General features: G+C 43.0%; 1 protein-coding gene across 4 annotated transcripts in view; it reads right to left on the reverse strand.

Moving 5' to 3' along the window:
* MTCL2 (microtubule crosslinking factor 2) overlaps nt 1-18,148 on the reverse strand; it is a 106,062-nt gene that overhangs the window by 55,359 nt on the left and 32,555 nt on the right. For all 4 annotated transcript variants that reach the window (XM_060231021.1, XM_060231020.1, XM_060231019.1 and 1 more), the window contains exons 2-3: nt 17,451-17,675; nt 7,183-7,341 (exon numbers count right to left, since the gene is read on the reverse strand). In XM_060231021.1, coding sequence (XP_060087004.1) covers nt 7,183-7,341; nt 17,451-17,675 — 384 coding nt within the window. The remainder of the gene's footprint in view (nt 1-7,182; nt 7,342-17,450; nt 17,676-18,148) is intronic.

Consider the following 18,148-nt stretch of genomic DNA (forward strand, 5'->3'; position numbering starts at 1 on the left):
GGAAATTCCCCTTCCAGCCCTTGACGGTGTGCCACTGACAATGGCGCACAGGGTCAAGAGCTTGGGGGTACTACTTGAGCCTGCCTTATCTACGGAGGCCCAGGTAGCAGCCACTGCTAAGTCCGCATTCTTTCATCTTAGGCGGGCAAGGCAGTTGGCTCCCTTCCTGGAGCGGGATGACCTAGCAACAGTGATCCATGCAACGGTCACCTCAAGGTTGGATTACTGTAATGCCCTCTACATGGGGCTGCCCCTGTGCCGAACCCGGAAGTTGCAGCTAGTGCAGAACGCCGCCACCCGGCTGCTATTAGGGCTCCCTAGACGGGAGCACATTCAGCCGGGCCTTCGGGGACTGCACTGGCTGCCAATAATATACTGAGTCCGGTACAAGGTGCTGGTTATTACCTTTAAAGCCCTATATGGTCTAGGACCTGCCTACCTTAGGGACCGTCTCTTCCCATATGTTCCCCAGAGAGTACTGCGATCTGGCTCCCAAAATCTGCTCGTAATCCCTGGGCCAAAGGAGACCCGGTTGAAGTCAACCAGGGACAGGGCCTTCTCAATAACAGCCCCTTGCTGGTGGAACCAGTTACCGGAAGAGGTCAGGGCCCTGCGGGATATTGGACAATTCCGCAGGGCCTGTAAGACAGTCCTCTTCCGGTTGGCCTATAACTGACCAGCACCAAACCACCAAACTACCAAAATACCTAAGGAAGTGTATAGATTGTACGTTGTTGGACTGATGCACTGTTTTTAATGTTTTTAATGTTTTAATTTCTTAACTATGTAAATTGCTATTATATTTAAAATTTGAATTCTATGTTAGAATCTCTGTATTGTAAGCCGCCCTGAGCCCGCTTTGGTGGGGTAGGGCGGGATATAAATCAAATAAATAAATAAATAAATAAGGTGCTTTAAGCCTTGGAGGGGTAAAAAGACAGGCACCTCTATTGTGCCTGCCTCTCCCCCCTCAAAAGGTTTTAAAGGAGCTGGAAGGACAATATTTCAAAATGGGGAAACTATTCAGGAGAAAAGCATATCCCTTCTCAAGCACCATGACCCTAATCTATATCTGTTGGTCCCTTCATCTGTTTTTTGCAATTAAGTTACATGTCTGGAAGAATCACAGATCTGAAGCGTTTGTGTAGAGTTGGAGTACATGAATGAATGTATGAAAATTCTGAGTAGCTTGCCAACTGCCTGGAGATAAAATGTTCCATCTAGTTAAATAGAGGCTTAATTTGTGGAAATGGATATTTAAGGTTCCTCTCTATTAAAGGGACAGGACATTTTCCCCCAACCATAGTTGCACAGCAATAACTGCACAGCTGCAATCACCTTTTTTTGGGTGGGGGGTGTCAACCTTTGTCACGCAGACTCTCTGTTTCAGAATGGTATTCTGTGAGTGGGGAATAGCATCCCCCGGAAATCTTAACCTTTTCCCAGCGAGTGCAGGATCTTCTTCCTTCCCCAGTTCTGAGAAGTCAGATAGGGTGGGTGTGAGGGATGTTCAGGGTCAACGGGTAAAGAAGGAACCACTTTGAATGAGAACAGCACAGCTTGTTTGTTTAGGATTTGGTAAAAGATTAAGATTTGCTTAAGAGGTTTGGTTAAAAGTTTGTTACCATGTTTGTTACTAGGCATCTCTTCTTGCCACAGTACACCATAATGGCTTGCTGCATTCATTGTTTTTCTCTCTCATTTTGACTCAACAAGAAGTATGAATCAGAATATAGAGACACTAGGTGATCTTTGGGTCCCTTTCCTGTCCCCTGTCCCACAGTATTATTATTCTAAATCAGGGTTCCATACCTCTTTATCAATGTGAAGTAATTTTAGATACAGGCTGAAGGGGGCTGCTCTAGAGCTGAACAGAAGGCCTGCAGAGATAGCATCACAGCACCTAGCTTTCAGTTTTGTGTGCAAAGACCTAGTCTGGGGGCTTTAAAAGGACAAAGTACAAGAACATAAGAGAAGCCATGTTGGATCAGGCCAATGGCCCATCCAGTCCAACACTCTGTGTCACACAGTGGCCAAAAAAACCAGGCGCCATCAGGAGGTCCATCAGTGGGGCCAGGACAACTCTTCGGGCCAGGAATCACTACTAGGTTATAATTGGAGTGTAATGCTCTTTGGTGGATGTACCAGGAGAGGCAGTCCCTGAGGTATGCTTGTCCCAGACGGTTTAGGGCCATAAAGGTTAACCCAGAACCTTGAACCTGATCTGGTATTCAACCTGGAGCCAGTGCAGCTTGTGGAGCACTGGCTGGATATAAGCTAAAAGAAGATAATGTAAGAACACCCCCAACTGCATTCTGGAGCAGCTGTAGTTTCCAGGTCTATCACAAGGGTAGCCCTGCATAGAGCGCATTACAGTATTCTAACCTGGAGATGACCATTGCATGGAACACTGTGGCTAGGCAAGGGGGACAGGAAGGGGACTAATTGCCTAACCTGATGCAGATGGTAGAATGCCCATTTAGCTAGATTTGTGACCTGGGCCTGACAAAGAGGCATCCAGGATCACACCCAGATTCTTAACAGACTGCACTGGTGTTAACATGCTATCAAGAGCCATGAGTTAACATTCCAACCCTGCATCCCCCTGGTCCAGCCACAGAACTTTCATCTTAGCTGGATTTAGTTTCTGCCACCTCTGTTTTAGTCAACCAATCACAGCCTGCAATCCTCAGGCCAAAATATCAGGGGCAGTATTTGGCCAGCTGCTCCTCAACAGATACAGCTGGGTATCATCAGCATACTGGTTACACCCTAGCCCAAAGCTCTGCACCAGCTGTGCAAGGGGATGCATAAAGACACAAAATAACATTGGGGAGAGGACTGCCACTATACCAAAGGGTATAGTGGTGAAACCCTCTCCCCTAGCGCTACCCTCTGTTTTCAGTCTTGGAGAAACGAGACAAGCCACAAAAGCTGTCCCTCAAATCCCCACATCAGCGAGGCAGTGGATCACCAGGCTGTAATAGACCATGTCAAACACTGCTGACAAGTCAAGTAACATCAGCAGTGCTGACCCACCTTGATCCAGCTGTCTGAAAAGGTAATCTGTAAGAGTCCAGCACTGTTTCCATCCCATAGCCAGGGCAGAAGCTGGGTTGGATGGGGTCTGGGGTCAAAGTGTCATCTAGAAACCCCTGCAGCTGTTCCACTGTCGCTCTCTCAACCGCTTTGCCCAGGAACAGTAAATTCGAAACTGGGCAGTAGTTGGATGGATTTGTGAGATTCAAAGATGGTTTTTCTAAGAGTGCCCCCCACTGTGTCTTTTAACTTCCCCAGGATGACCCTTGAACTCAGGAACAGGTTTATAATGACCTCCAGAGGAGCCCGTTTTACAACACCATTGGCTTTTACTAATCATGATGGACATTGGTCCAAGAGGCATGTGGTAGGCTTCACAGCATCCAGGATCCTGTCAACATTGGCCTGTTGGTCCATATAACAGATTCAGTCAAGGGGACACTAGTTCCTGTACTGTATCTATATTGGCAGGCAAGTTCTGGTGAAGCAATAAGACTTAGTCCACAGAAAAGCTTGCAAAAGTCCCACAGCTAATTTCCAGATTACTAACATTTTGGATTCCCGTTGAGAGGGAAGTCAGTGACCTAATAACCCTAAATAATTTTGCCAGGCAAGAGCTAGAAGATGCAATGGAGGTTGCATAGAAATCCTTCTTTGCAGTCTTCACTACCATTTCATAGGATTTCATAAACATCCTATAAGATGCTCTTGTAGCTTCCTCACAAGTCCATCACCAAACTAGCCATCTAAGCTTGAATATAACTGATTCAATTGGTGTGAGATATCCAACTCTCCTTAGAAGACCACAAGAATAAGTCTCTTAAAGGGCCTGATTAAGTTGCTAAGAGGTTTGCAAACACTCCTCATAAAGCCCAGAATCAATTTTCTCCATCTGACTCCATCTCCTTTCCAGGTCACGCATCTGCAGAAATTTATTTATTTATTTTTATTTATTTGAGATTTATATCCCGCCCTTCCCACAAGTGGCTCAGGGCGGCTTCCAAAATTGATCAAACATGAAAATTAAACAATTTTAAGTTTGCCTCCAAAATTGAGTACCATTCTACAGCATAGCAGCACTGTTGTATATGCATTCAAGAACACTGTGCCAAAGCATGGAAATCCTAAATCATTTCTGTAGGTTTCCTTTCTCATTGTTTTAATTGGTTAAGAGAAGAGATATTCCTCAAACCAGTCAACCATGGTAGGAGGAGGGAAACAGTGCATGATAGGCTGGCACAGTATGCTAACATACTGAGCAAAAATAAATTTTATATACTGCATTCATCTATATGCAACACTTCTCCCTTGTATGCACGTCATGTGATTTCAGTCTAGCATGCAGCACACAGAACAACCCTCTCTTTCTTTCCACTTCCCAGTCCTTCAGTAGCAGCCGTTCCTTTTCTATTCATTTGCTATTCGACTCGTGTTTTCAGGCTGCTCAGAAACCAATCTCATGCCCATTAGTGTTCCTGCTGTGGGGATAAGCAGTACCATTGCCTCGACAGCAATAGCAAAAGAAAAAAGTGATCAGTCCTATCAGCCAAGGACAGGAAGAGCTGAGGCTCCCAAGTTGCCTGTGTGGCCATTTTGTACTGAAATCTGACCTAGACAAAAGGTTACACATCCCAATCTCAACAGCGAAAGTTTCTCTGTATTATTGTGTAGGTAATATAGCTGCATGGGGAAAGACTACTGTGAAAACTAAGAACAAGCCATTAACACACAAGCCTTTCTTAACAAGATGATATGTTGCATATGACTGCATGGTGGAATTCAATGGCATGAGCCAGCCCTAATTCTTAGCCACCTGTGATTAGGAATAAAAGAACTTTCCATATGTAATGAGAGCTGAGATCCTTTTGACATGTATCAAGAATACCCAGGTGTCCTACACAGCACCACACCCAGTACTGCTACTTGTCAGGCAAAAGATTAAACGGCATTATGCAGAAGAGCTGGCTAGGCAAGCAGCCTCACCAGAACAGCATAGCAGACTCTGCCAGGTGTTAATCCTCTTTGTTGCATGAACCAATACAGAATTGGTGCTGCAACAGAGTGGTAATGAAGTAATGTTCTGTAAAGGTCTAGTTTCTTAGAGCAGTGATAGCTAGCAGAACCTGTCAACTGTGAGCTGGAAAAGCTGACAGAGACTTTGGAAGAATCAGGTCAGTAAAGAAGGCTGCCAGGCGTCACTCCAGTGACAGTACTTCCATGCTGCCAACACTGTATTCCTGCTGTGATGGCAACTGGACACCAGATTTCTTTTGGCCTACTGCCCTGGCCTCTCACACAGTCCTGAGCCTCACTATTTTGGCAACCCTGTAAGCACCATGAGCCAGTTCCTTTCTCTAAAGATAATATGATGCCCTGCTGAACACACCTGCCTTGCCAGCTTTGCTTTACTTTGGCTTGCCAACCTCCAAGGTTTATATTATTATATTACTTTAATTGTAAGCCACCTTCAAGCATGACTGAAGAGGCAGCACAGAAATATTTTAAGTCTAATATTCTTATTGCTTTATTTGTATGTTTATTAAGCTCAGTAAAAAGTTTTTTTGGGGGGGAAAAGTCTAATATTCTTTAAAAAAATAGCAAATGGTTCATAAGTTTTCTTCAGTTTCCAGTTGCTGTTTGATGAAATATTTGTGTGGATTAAGATATCTATGGATACGTGAAATGCCTAAACTAGGCAATATGGCAATGGCATCTCTAAGTCCACCCCAGAGAAACACCAATATCTGAGAGAAGTGAGTGCCCACCAGGGAACTTATTTTAATAGTGTTGAATGGGCCTGATTCTGGATAGGATCACCATGCCATGGGGAAGGAGGGATTCCTGTCTTTCCCCCTGAGTCATTTTTCTGACTCAAAATGACACCAGAGGGGGAAAAGCTGGCAAATAACAGGCCTAAACTATCCCTACTAGTTGCTTGAAGAGGCAAGCAAGGCTATGGAGAATTCTATCTGCTGCAAACAAATAAGATCCAAGAAGACAGGCATAAAAGACTCTATAATGGGCTTCTAAAGGCAAAACAGCTACTCAAGAGCTCTCCCCCACATCCAATATCCCTCCACAGCAACTGGCTCCAATGTGATCCCTTCTTCCTACAATCTGTAGGACTTAGCTACACCCAGTTCTCTTGAACAAACAGTGCTCTTCATAAAAAACACTGCTGCAGCAATCTCTTCAGTAAACTACAAGGACACAAAATATACTGTCTCAGGAAACTTACACTCTATCCCCAGGAAACTTCAATGCTCTCTGCAGGCTTTGTATTTGGCAATTCCATTTAACAGCATCAAATGTTGGTCACGTTCAAGGGCATGCTCCTTTCCATAGCTACGTTCTTTAAACATATGGTGCATAGTATTGCGAACAGTATGAGAATAGCAAAGAAATAGCCAAAGATGAACATTTGCATATCATGCATGTAGATGGATGCCAATATAAGACACACAAAAAACAGAACAGCCTTGAGAACACTGCCAGACATGCATTTCAGCCTGTCATCTAAATATCTGCACATGATGAAGAAGAATATCTCTGATCATTTTTCAGTGCCTCTCTACACACATATGAAAAACATGTGCTAGAAGCAAAGTGTAAAGCAAAAGGTCCCAGTGTAATGTCATGAATTCACAAACATGCAAAGCTGGATGATTCCTAAATGGAGAACTGATTTACACACATACTAGCTTTGTATGAAAAACACAGCATTGTTTGAGAAACAAAAAATTGTTGTATACAAAAAACCCCCCCGATCTGTCTTCGGCATTAATGTAGAGGAACAGTTTAGAGATGCAGACATCTACTACAACTTCTCAACACCTCTACTTTGAAATAATCACTTGCATTCTTTGAGGTCTCAGTTTGAAGGGAAGGCATGTTCCAGATGTTTGGGCAGAACAGAGAGCCCACTAGCAGTGGCTGAAAAGTTGGGACTACATACGGAAAAAAACTAAGTGCATATATTCTCCAGCATCACCCACAAAGCTAGTTCAGTGGGGAGCTAGTTCACAAGTCAATCCCACCCAGTCTATCCACTGCCTTGTTGTGTGTCAGAACATAACTCTAAGCTCCTTGAAAGAAAACCAGAATGCAAGCATAACAAACAAGTACCCTAAGAGATGCGCTTACCTCCCGCAGTTTGTCCATCTCATTCCGCAGCACCTGCTTAGCCAACTCACTCTCAACAAGCCGCTGACGCAAATCCTCATTCTCCTCCTCCAGCTTAATCCGCTTTTTCTCCACTGCCTCCAACTCATTATGTAGCCGGACAGAAACATCTTTGGCTACCTGAAGATGCAGCCAGGAAAAAAAACCAGCATTAAATTAAGCCATGAGGATTAATGCACAGGGCTCAAATCAACTATCATTTACCAGAAGTACCAACACTGGGCATTAGATTCTGTATTTTAGATTCAGGGTCATTTCCTGTTTCTACTCCAACATGCCAAGACTCAGGCACTAGCACTGGGCCAAAAACAGCATCCTTAATCCGCTTTAAAAGATTTTCTTCCAAAAATGTCTTTAAAAAAAAGACTGGATTTCTCTGACTTATTTTCTTTAAAGGAGATCTTGATTAGGAATTAGAACACTTGGATTGGTCTTTGTATCTTGGATAGTGGAGTGATTTCAGATGCCAAAATGATAATAGTACACACTGGTAATGAGATAGGAAAAACTAACTCTCAATTCAGTCCGGGAGGATGCATTGTCTTGAGCTTCATTATCAACTGCAATTCAGCGCTCTCTTTCTAATCTCCCTTTGCAACTCCTTTGTAAGAGCACTGCTACTCTTAGGGCAGCAACTGAATGTTGTGGTTTCTGACGTCAGACTTATGTTCATTGATTCTTTGCATCCTCCTGGATGGGATTGAGACCTAGGTTTCCTGTCTCATTACCAATGCTGGTATCTCCATGCCTACTACCCCTCTGCGTATCACATCTAATCCAATCAAACCTGCTATTGTCATTCACCTGCTATTGACATTTGAAATCACCTTTATAAAATTTATATCTCTGGTACCTTGTGTTACATTTTATGGCATGCATGGCCTGGCCCAACAAAATGGTATTTATGTTAGATCCAGCCCTCATAACAAACCTCATATCTAAAGATTTCAGCAGCACTTGCCAAAGATTATATGGGTATAAAAAAACCAAAATGCCCAAACATGGATAGAACAGAATCCAAGAGGCCTTGGCACTAACACTCAGACAGCTGGAGTCCGGTTTCATAGCTGAAACATAAGCAGAGGAGTCAGACCACATTGGAAAGAAAGAATTAGCACAGTGACAACCTCAACCTCCCCATTAACATGAAGCTGAAAGCCTGAATTGCATCTCCTGCTACTCAGCTCTCAGGACTCTGTTTAGATTATGACTGTGTAAGGGTCAGCTGCTACTGATTCCAATTAGACCAGCTTCCTGAAACAGCCATAGGCAAGAAACAGTCAGAAGGGTTGTGACCAAAAAGCAAACAGTGAGGCAGGGGGCTTGGTCAAGGCAGGCAGAAGATCAGTCTAATAAACAGGCAGTGTACAGCTAGCCCCTTTCACATTGGTTGCTAGGACCAAGGAGTACTTGAAGGGCTGTCATATAGAGGATGGTGTGGAATTGTTTTCTGTGGCCCCGGAAGGTAGGACCAGAACCAATGGGTTGAAAATAAATCAAAAGAGTTTCCGCCTCAACATTAGGAAGAACTTCCTGACCGTTAGAGCGATTCCTCAGTGGAACAGGCTTCCTCGGGAGGTAGTGGGCTCTCCTTCCTTGGAGGTTTTTAAACAGAGGTTAGATGGCCATCTGACAGCAATGAAGATCCTATGAATTTAGGGGGAGGTGTTTGTGAGTTTCCTGCATTGTGCAAGGGTTGGACTACATGGCCCTAGAGGTCCCTTCCACCTCTATGATTCTATGAGTCAGAACAACAGCTTATGCAGCCCATGCCCTGCCCTGATTGGCTCTCTCAAGACCGAACTACACATTACCTGTACAGGAACATCAAACATGAAGCCTGTTCTAGAGTTCTTATCTGGCTCAAAAGCAACTAGTGCGAGCAAAAGGAACAGGAGGCTGCTCAGGGGGGTGAGCGAGCATAATCAGACCAACTGTGGCTTCACCACAGCAAAATAACCTCGTCTGCAGCAGTCAAGCAGAACCCATTAACTTCAGTTTATCTCATTAACTTCAGTTTATCTCATGGTCAGCTTCCATGGTAGCCCAGGAGTTGGGGGGGGGGGCGCAACACCTAGCTTCTTCACGTTTTCCCCTTGAGGCCTGGGATCACAGCACTGGTGGTGGGAACAGGGTGGGGAAGGGTTTGCTCCCCCCAGGCAGCATGGGGGCATCTGTCCAGCACTGTACCACCGGCTCTTCAGTCTGCCCATGCTGGCACACCAATTTGGAGCTTACCAGCTACTGTACTTTATAAAGTTTATAACTCCAGTACTTGCCATTACATTTTATGGCACACATTGCCCAGTAAACAGTGAGGGGGAGGAAGGAGCCCCTCCTCCCCAATGCTGCAGTCCTGTTCCAAAGTTGCCAATGAAATAAGGACACCCATACATAAGCAATGTGGGATGTCTCATAATCACTACTCAACCTGAAGCAGCTTTGTACCAGAACTTCCCCTATTTTTATTTATTTATATAATGTGATTTATATCCCGCCCTCCCCCACAAGTGGGCTCAGGGCAGGTCACAACAAAATGATAAAACAATCAAACAGACAAACAATTCCCATAAAATCTGAGCCAATTAGTATCCATGAAATGAGCTACTTTCATATTAAAGTTCTTTCTACAAAGTACAGTGAATTACACCTCCATCCCTTTTGGGAGTTTGTTTCACATGATGGTGGCACAGCTGCATATGTCCAAGATGGCTGCTACTCCTAACATCTAAGCCTGGTGTAGGGTCTTGAGCTATAAAGTAAAGAATAAGACTGTTCCCCTGCTAGGGCATTACATTGACAAGGATTTTACAACACAACAGATGTGAAGGTCAAAGGGCAGCAATACAGTACTTTAAAGTAATAATGATGGACAGGGCAGGTTGGAGAAGAAGGGGTGCTGCACTGGGTTATGGGGGGGACATGCAATAACCCCCTAGGCAGCTGATGGTAGGGTACGGGTTGCCCTGTGCATTACCTTTTGCAATTTTTTATGCAAATCCCCAGTCGCATCCTGGTTATGGGAACTGACAACAGAGAGAAGCAAGCGGCCGCCACATAATTAGTGCAGCTTGGAGATAAAGAATGAACACCAAACTGGAAAAAAGCTCCAGTTATTTCCTGTTTCTGCAAGCAAAATACTTGATCATAGTACATGGTAAGACAACCAGCAGACAGCTGTTAGGGGCTTTAGGGAAACAGAAGAATAGAGAAATGTAGTCTGACAAGCATATGGGAGCTATCACATCTTATCCAGCTTAGAAGAGAACCAGCCCATGTGGTGACCTGTATAAATTAAAACAGAAGGGTGAGGGAGTGAAATAAAATGCTGCATTTCTGACTCCTGAACATTTTCTCTAATCAACCCCATAACCATATCCTTCATAAAATTGTAGCTTCTGTGTTCATGTTTAAGATGTTAGTTACTCAGCAACTGACTGTGCTGACATCATGAAGAAGCTAATAAAAATATTTCATATACAGAAAGCCCTAACTGCACAAGAGTATCTAAAGTGTGGGATGCATAAATGCAAAGTGTACCAAACCAAGCTACAGTTGCTGGAATCATGTCAGAATGGCAGAGCTCAAAGCAGAACTAGAATGAAATGCCTAGTTCCTAGGGCCAGATTTTTGCAGGGAGTCATCAAAAAGAAAAATATTAATATGGCTGTCCTGACCTCCAAAATATTTCAAGCAGTACACCTTGAAAAAATCTGATGAAACAACTTCAGAGAACTAAAAAGCTTATCTATAAGCAAAAGAAAAAAGAAAAAAGCTGGAAACAACCTGCCAGTCAGTAGAAAGCAAGAAGATTATGCCTCCTGAAAAGGCAAAAGGACTAGTCATAAAAGGTGGGGGAAATACATGGAAGGCTGTGTGCCAGGCAAAGGAAAATCAGGAACAATCACTTCATTCTTGGTTTTTTTCATTAAAAATATCCTCTGTCTCAAAGTAAAGGCCATGAAGCACAGGTGCATGTGAATGTGAAGCACAGGTGCATGTGGATGTGCTAGGTGTGGAGGGTGCATGTGGCTAGGGTGCAGGTGCATGTGGCTAGGACAGAAGTGTGGATTTTGGAAACTTGTATAAAAATGAGTAAGAAAACTTGCAACCTGTCCCAGAAGGCTTTAGGTCAGGCAGAAACACCTGTCCTACCCAGGTCTATTTGTGTAAAGAGCCATGCTTACCAATTCAGCTGATTTCTCTGCAGTTTCTTCTTTTGGCCAAGGTTGAGTAGCACACAGGCTGAAACCCCAACTGGCATCCTTCAGGCTGCCACTTCCTGACATACAGGATTGCAACATGGACATATGGACATATGAAGCTGCCTTATACTGAATCAGACCCTTGGTCTATCAAAGCCAGTATTGTCTACTCAGTATTGAACATCCCCCCACCCCAAGGCTAGATCCAGAATTCTCACATATCAACAGTTCTGAACAACAACACCAAAAAGGGCAGCATTATGCCCCTGGAAGAGGCAGCACAGGATGCCGATCAAAGAGTTCTGCCACCACTGCAGCGCATCTCACTTTGCATTTTTTAAATCCTCAAAGATAGGGAAGGTGGCAGCTACCCCTGTTTTTAAGCAGCCATGCAAGCATATCCTGCCTGTTAATTATAAAGCAGTTAACGCTGGATGCTAGGGCGGAGACCATCAATCACTTGTGACAGCCTTCCTTTCCACATTCTGGTGCCTGGGGCACTTGGCAGCAGACCCTCTCCTTTGTGTAAGGCCTCGGCTTGGCACAGCCTCAGGCTTTGCTCCCATTTGCCACAATGCAAAAGCACTCTGTGGCAACATAAACAATGGTGGGTCACTTGTGGTAAGGGGAGAGGCTGCTTGTGCCTACTGTTGATGAGGGAAGACAAATGCAAGCAGAGGGGCTGACTGCAAAAAGTTACAAGGGAAGGCTGCAAACAACAGTAGAGGGCATCAGTTCTTCACCCTCCTCCAAATACATGTATTGGAAAACATAGCAATAACATGTCAAAACAAGCCCAATCAGCATTGAATATGATTAGTAAATTATACATGAGGATTGGCTAGGTCCTGAAAATATTTAAAGGAGGAACAAGCTGGTTTCAGAGTAGGCTATTCAACAGTAGATCAAGGTCTTATTCTTCACCAAGAGGCAGAGTACTTTATGTGGCTTTTTCTGATTTTTAAGTCAGCATTTGATCTTATGCCTTGTGCTAGGTTGTGGGGTAAATCTGAGAAGTCAAATATAGATAGATGGCTACTAATTCTTATCTGTTACCTATACGAAAACCCATGGCTTCAGGTTAATTATAACTTTGTTGGACATCAGTCAGCTTCTGTTCCTACTTAAAATGGTGTTACAGGCCTGTATTTTGGCACCCACTTTATTCAATGTCTATATTAACTCAATGGTTAACAATTTCTGAGACCAGCTTTCATCTTCCTGAATTGGCTCTAGACCACTCTCAATTTTACTTTATGCAGATCATGCAGTCCTCTGTCTTGCACCAGTATAGGTTTAAGGCATATGCTGCATCTTGCATTGTACTGTGACAATGATCTTCTCACTATTAACTACAGTGAGTCCAAAACAATGGTGTTCTCCAGAAGAAGACCTAAGCCCAGATGGATGATTAACAGGAATGTTAAGGAGCAGGTGGCATGCTTTAAGTACTGAGGTGCAGTTTTTCATTCTTCTAGGTTTTGGAACACTCAAATAAATAGTGTGGTTGGGAATGTCCACAGAAATGTTTCTGCTCTGGAAAAAAAATTACACTAGAGGCAGCCAATATGTTCCTTCAGCTTTGCATATCTGTTGGTCAAGGTGACTACACAGTTGCTACATGACTCTCAGTTATGCACACATACTACTTAAAGGTCTTTCAAAATCATGAAGATTAAATTTCTGAAAGCCATACCTGCAGTTTCCTGCTGTGTTCCCAATGCAATTTTGCATTTAGAAGCTGACTTCCTGTCTCTGGAAGCCAGGGCATGAATACACAGGATTAATTATTCGATGAAGCTTATTTTCTCCCTTCTGGGTCATGCACCTCTGACACTAACAGACGCCTTCCAATCAAAATGGAAAAGGTCCCTTTTAGCGAAATTACACGCCACTAGACACTCTCCTAGCAGGTTGAGAACCATGGGTTATTTAAAAGCTAAATCAGTAATTAAACAGAAGATCTGGGACATTGAACTTCAGCACCATCTATGTTCTACTGCAAAATACCACCAACTCAGGAACAAGAAATTGATGTTGTCAAATTACTTAGCTAGTTTAATGATTCCCAAGTATTTGCTATGTGTATTACTAGAAGGGAGATACCATGGTGTCCTGTTCCATGAGCATCCATGGCCCTGCACCTCTGAAGAAATCAAAACAGCAGGACATGGATATATATTTTTGCATTGTCCTTTGTATGACGACCTCAGATACATATTTATCCAGCCTATCCTCCAAAGGATTCCAAGAACATTGGAGAAATGGTATACCTCCTTTCTGTTAGCCTACCTTGAGTCTGGAATCTTAGATACAATTGGGGGATTCTGTGCTGCTGCCAGAAAGACTGCCGAGCTACTGTGCTGACATAGTGATTTTTAATGTAAATATTCTAAGAAGATATTGAATTTATATCCTGCCCTCCACTCCAAATCTTAGAGTCTCAGAGTGGCTCACAATCTCCTTTATCTTCCTTTCCCACAACAGACACCCTGTGAGGTGGGTGGGGCTGAGAGGGCTCTCACAGCAGCTGCCCTTTCAAGGACAACCTCTGCAAGAGCTATGGCTGTCCCAAGGCCATTCGAGCAGGTGCAAGTGGAAGAGTGGGGAATCAAACCTGGTTCTCCCAGATAAGAGTCCACATACTTAACCACTACACCAAACTGGCTCTCACAAAAAGAAATATTCTCTTTTTTTATTGTGCTTTTTATATACATCTTCTTGGAATTACTTTATTAATGTATGTCTGTTTCGCTTGTCTTTGACTATAATAAATGTCAAATATGTCAAAAAAACCATTGATAAGGGAGTGGCATACTTCTCTTGCACTGTTCAACTATGTACATCACAAAGCACCTCTCAGTTCACTGTTTCTTTTCCACTCTCAGATACCCAGAAAGATCCTGTGAAAGGTCTGTTCAGTTACAAAGCTTGTTCAGAAAGAATGAGAGTTCTATATTTCCCCATCCTGGAGCAGCATGGAACTGAGAGCATGACAAGGCCTTACACAGCCTGCAAATGAATTAGTCTTCTTTCTCCAACTGTGAGTTGCTCAGAGCAAATACAAAACACAAGAGTGACAGAAGGTACCAGAGCAAAGTGTGGTAACTATGCCACTAGAATAATGGCTGAACTATACATTATACTGGGACGGTTACTGAATTTCACAATGCAGTTTAAATGCAAAAAGAAGCAGGCATTGGAGAGGTGTAATGCCCAAACCAATGTTCTATTAAAAGAAAATAAAAGAACTACTCAAAAAAGGATTTAAGCTACCAAACTGGTGCTGAAGTATGGGCATTTACATTTTAAAAAGGTTCAATGTTCACAATAAACTTTTCTTTCAGGGTAAATTTAATTAAAATGATAAATGACATATGTCAGCAAGTAAATTAGCTAAGATACCTTGTAATAGTTGGCTATGTGGAATAGGCAACACTTCTTTTTTTCACCTTTGGTGCTAATGACCTCAGACAAAGAACTACTGGAATATGATGTTTTCAAGTGGCATGGGATTCAGAGTCCCTAACTCCAGAATCTGCAGTGTCAAATTTTATGCTTTTATATACCATCAAGGCTGCTCTTTGCAAAATACTGGAAGACAACTAACCCTCCAAACAAAGGGGAATGGATTAATAAACTAAAAATATTTATTTTGTATAAGATTAACTTCCTATATACAAAAATAAAATCTGTGACATTTGGTATCAGATCAATGGGCATTTGATAGAAAATAGAGGTTGATTTTAGTTTTTGTTGATATATTTTAGTATATAAATGGACATAGAGCATAAAACTATGTATATTGTTGCTTACTTCAATAAAAAGTTTGACAAAAAATGCATGTTGAACATCTCACAGCTGTTTTTTCAGTTCAAATTACACATTGCCCAGATTCAATCACAGATCACCAACATGACATGTAATTCAGCCTGAATTACACCTGCTCTCAAGGAGATCCAGTCCACAAGCAAAGCTCCTGTTGAGTACTTAATGGCATCACCAAGAGTTCTGATGAATTCGCAGATTCATCATTATCCAGAAAGTGGAGAACAAGGATCTGGAAGGAATCTAAATCCACTGTTTTAACTATCCTAGGCAGTATTATTTGTGCAGGATGTTTATGCAAGTCACTGCCAGAGAAAGTTCAAATGGCTAAAGCTCTGGAAGTAAATATTCCCACATTTGTAATCATGTCAAAAGGACTCCCTGGTAATGCATATGCAGTGTAGCACCTAAGTCTGCCTCATCAAGCAGCATAATCTGTCTTTATTTTCCCCTTGTGCCCAATCACACTAGTCAGGTTTTCATCATTTTTCTGACACACTGTTCCTGCCCTTTCCCACCCCAGCTGTTTGCATTTCTATCCCTTGTTGAATACCTAAACCATTAGCTAAAGAAGCTACAGCCAAGAGACCAAAGCTACAGGCCTGGGAGGCAGCAAGAGAGGATGCATTCCTCTAACAGACTGTGTTGCCTTGCAGTGCCAAGAAAGTGCCACGCTGGAACAACATATGCACCACCCAGCTGCCCTGTACAATCAACATGTAAAGGCCCCTCAGGCAGTTCAAGGGAGGGAATCAGGCTCTCTGGTCAGCTGCTTAGCTGCAGGACTGTAAAATGAACTGACAAGAAAGCATATCCCTTCTAACTAGCCCTTCCCCATGAAGCCTAAAGGCCATGCAATGGAAAAAGGCTACAGACTGGAAAAGGGAGAAGAAGAAGACCAGCTGCTGTCGAAAGGATGCCATCTCTAACCAGAGCAAGAACAAAAGGATTGACATAGTACTTAGAGGAAAGTATAACAGTTGTGATCCAAGCTCCAACCATCCCAATATGATGCAGTGATCAGAGAGGGTATTCCCCAGGCTGAAACCTCCATAAGCAAGATGATGACACTGTTTTTAAGCCTGACCAACACTAACAAGAGTAGGGAGAGTAAACTACCACTCTAAGGTTCATTAGAAATAAAAATGCAAGGTTCTTAAGAGGAAATCAAGTCTCTTTTCCTAGGAAAAGGGAGAGGCCAAGAATCTGCAACTTGAGACAGGAGCCTGCAATGTGAGACCAGCTTACACACAGCCCCTCCCCAGAAACCCCAGGATTGGCCAGCTCAAAATTATACCATAAACTAGCCAGGAATTAAGAGTTGAAGGAAGTCTACTCCCTAACAGCATTTCAAACAGGCTAAATTCTAGCCGTCTGACCACAGAAAAGGCTTGAACCAGAAAGAAGTTTTATTGGATTGTGGATACTCCATACCCATAAAGGAAAAACAGATAATTAAGTTAAGGGGACTCAAGCTCTTCACCAACAAAAGATCTAATCTTGGACTTGGTAAGCATTATCAGTCACATCTGCATACATTTGACATGTTTTATTCCAGGGGTGGCCAGCAGTAGCTCTCCAGATGTTTGACCATGCTGGCTGGGGCTGATGGGAGTTGTAGGCAAAAAACATCTGGAGAGCTACCCTTGGCCACCCCTGCTTCTGTTTGTGTTAATTATGGGGATACATGGCTCCTATGTCCTGCTCCTCTCTCCCCCGCCCCAGTCTTCTGAGATTTCACTGAGTAGTTTTTCCATAAATTTTCCTCAAAAGTGACTTATGAGAAAATCGACAGAAACACTAAAAATATTTAAAGCAGTAAAACAACAAATTAAAATGCAGCATAATACACCATAAGGCAAAACAGCATTTTTCCTACAAACTTCACAGCCTTTAAGAGCTAGGATGCTGAATTTTTTATCTCATAACAAATGCTTTGACTGTGAAGATAACCAAATTGTGAAACATACAGGAGCCATGGCTCAGCTCAATAACAGCACATGATTTACCTGTAGATAATCTCAAAACAAATCCCTGGTTATCAGAACTGGGAAAAGTCACTGATTAGAGAGATGCAGTTAGCATCACTGATCAGTGGACCAATCAAATGCTACAAAACAAAGCAGCTCATGATACTCAACCCATTCAAGTGACCTCTCTCTTGTGAAATAAGACAACTTGCAACTGCAGGCTTACTTTGACATCTTGTTCAAGGCTGTGGATGAGCTCTCCATCCACTTGGCCAGTCTGTGCCACACGGAGACTGCGTCGTTCTGCCTTACGCAGGCGGTACTGCAAGATGCGGCAGGTCTTACTGGCTTGGTCCAGCTGCTGCCGGAGCTCTTGTAGCTGGTAGACATCTTCCTCCATGTAGACATCTCTCATCTCCAGCATTTCAGCACGTAGCTCCTCAATCTCATCCTGAGACAAACAGGCACAATGGTCAAAAGATGGACAGAGCAGATGTCAGAAAACCACAGCTTCTAAACTAGTACATTTACTGGGGACACCCTGCACAGGCATGAGCTCTCAAGAGATAACCTCATCAAAATGGGTCCTTTGTAATTACTTTTAAATTCCTTGCACCCGTCTCTCACTCCCCCCGCCTTTTCCTTCACAAAATCTTCTGCCACAATGCAAAGCAACCAAGAAAGGTATAACAGCAGGATAAAAACAGTAAGACTCTATGAAGGCATTAAAGACACTGGAAATTTTGGTGTATATTAGATGTGGGGTGAGATATGCTTTATGTTTCAGATACTTGCATATAAACACACTCCTTATCCCACCTACAGGTAGGAGGCTGTTCCTTTTTTGCCAACCCTACATGTGAAAGACATCAAAAGAAATGATAGCAGGGAAAGAGGGATGGTTAACAGGGATTTATTGTTCAG

The sequence above is a fragment of the Heteronotia binoei genome, chromosome 2, assembly GCF_032191835.1.
Source record: "Heteronotia binoei isolate CCM8104 ecotype False Entrance Well chromosome 2, APGP_CSIRO_Hbin_v1, whole genome shotgun sequence".
In the NCBI taxonomy this organism is placed as follows: Eukaryota; Metazoa; Chordata; class Lepidosauria; order Squamata; family Gekkonidae; genus Heteronotia; species Heteronotia binoei.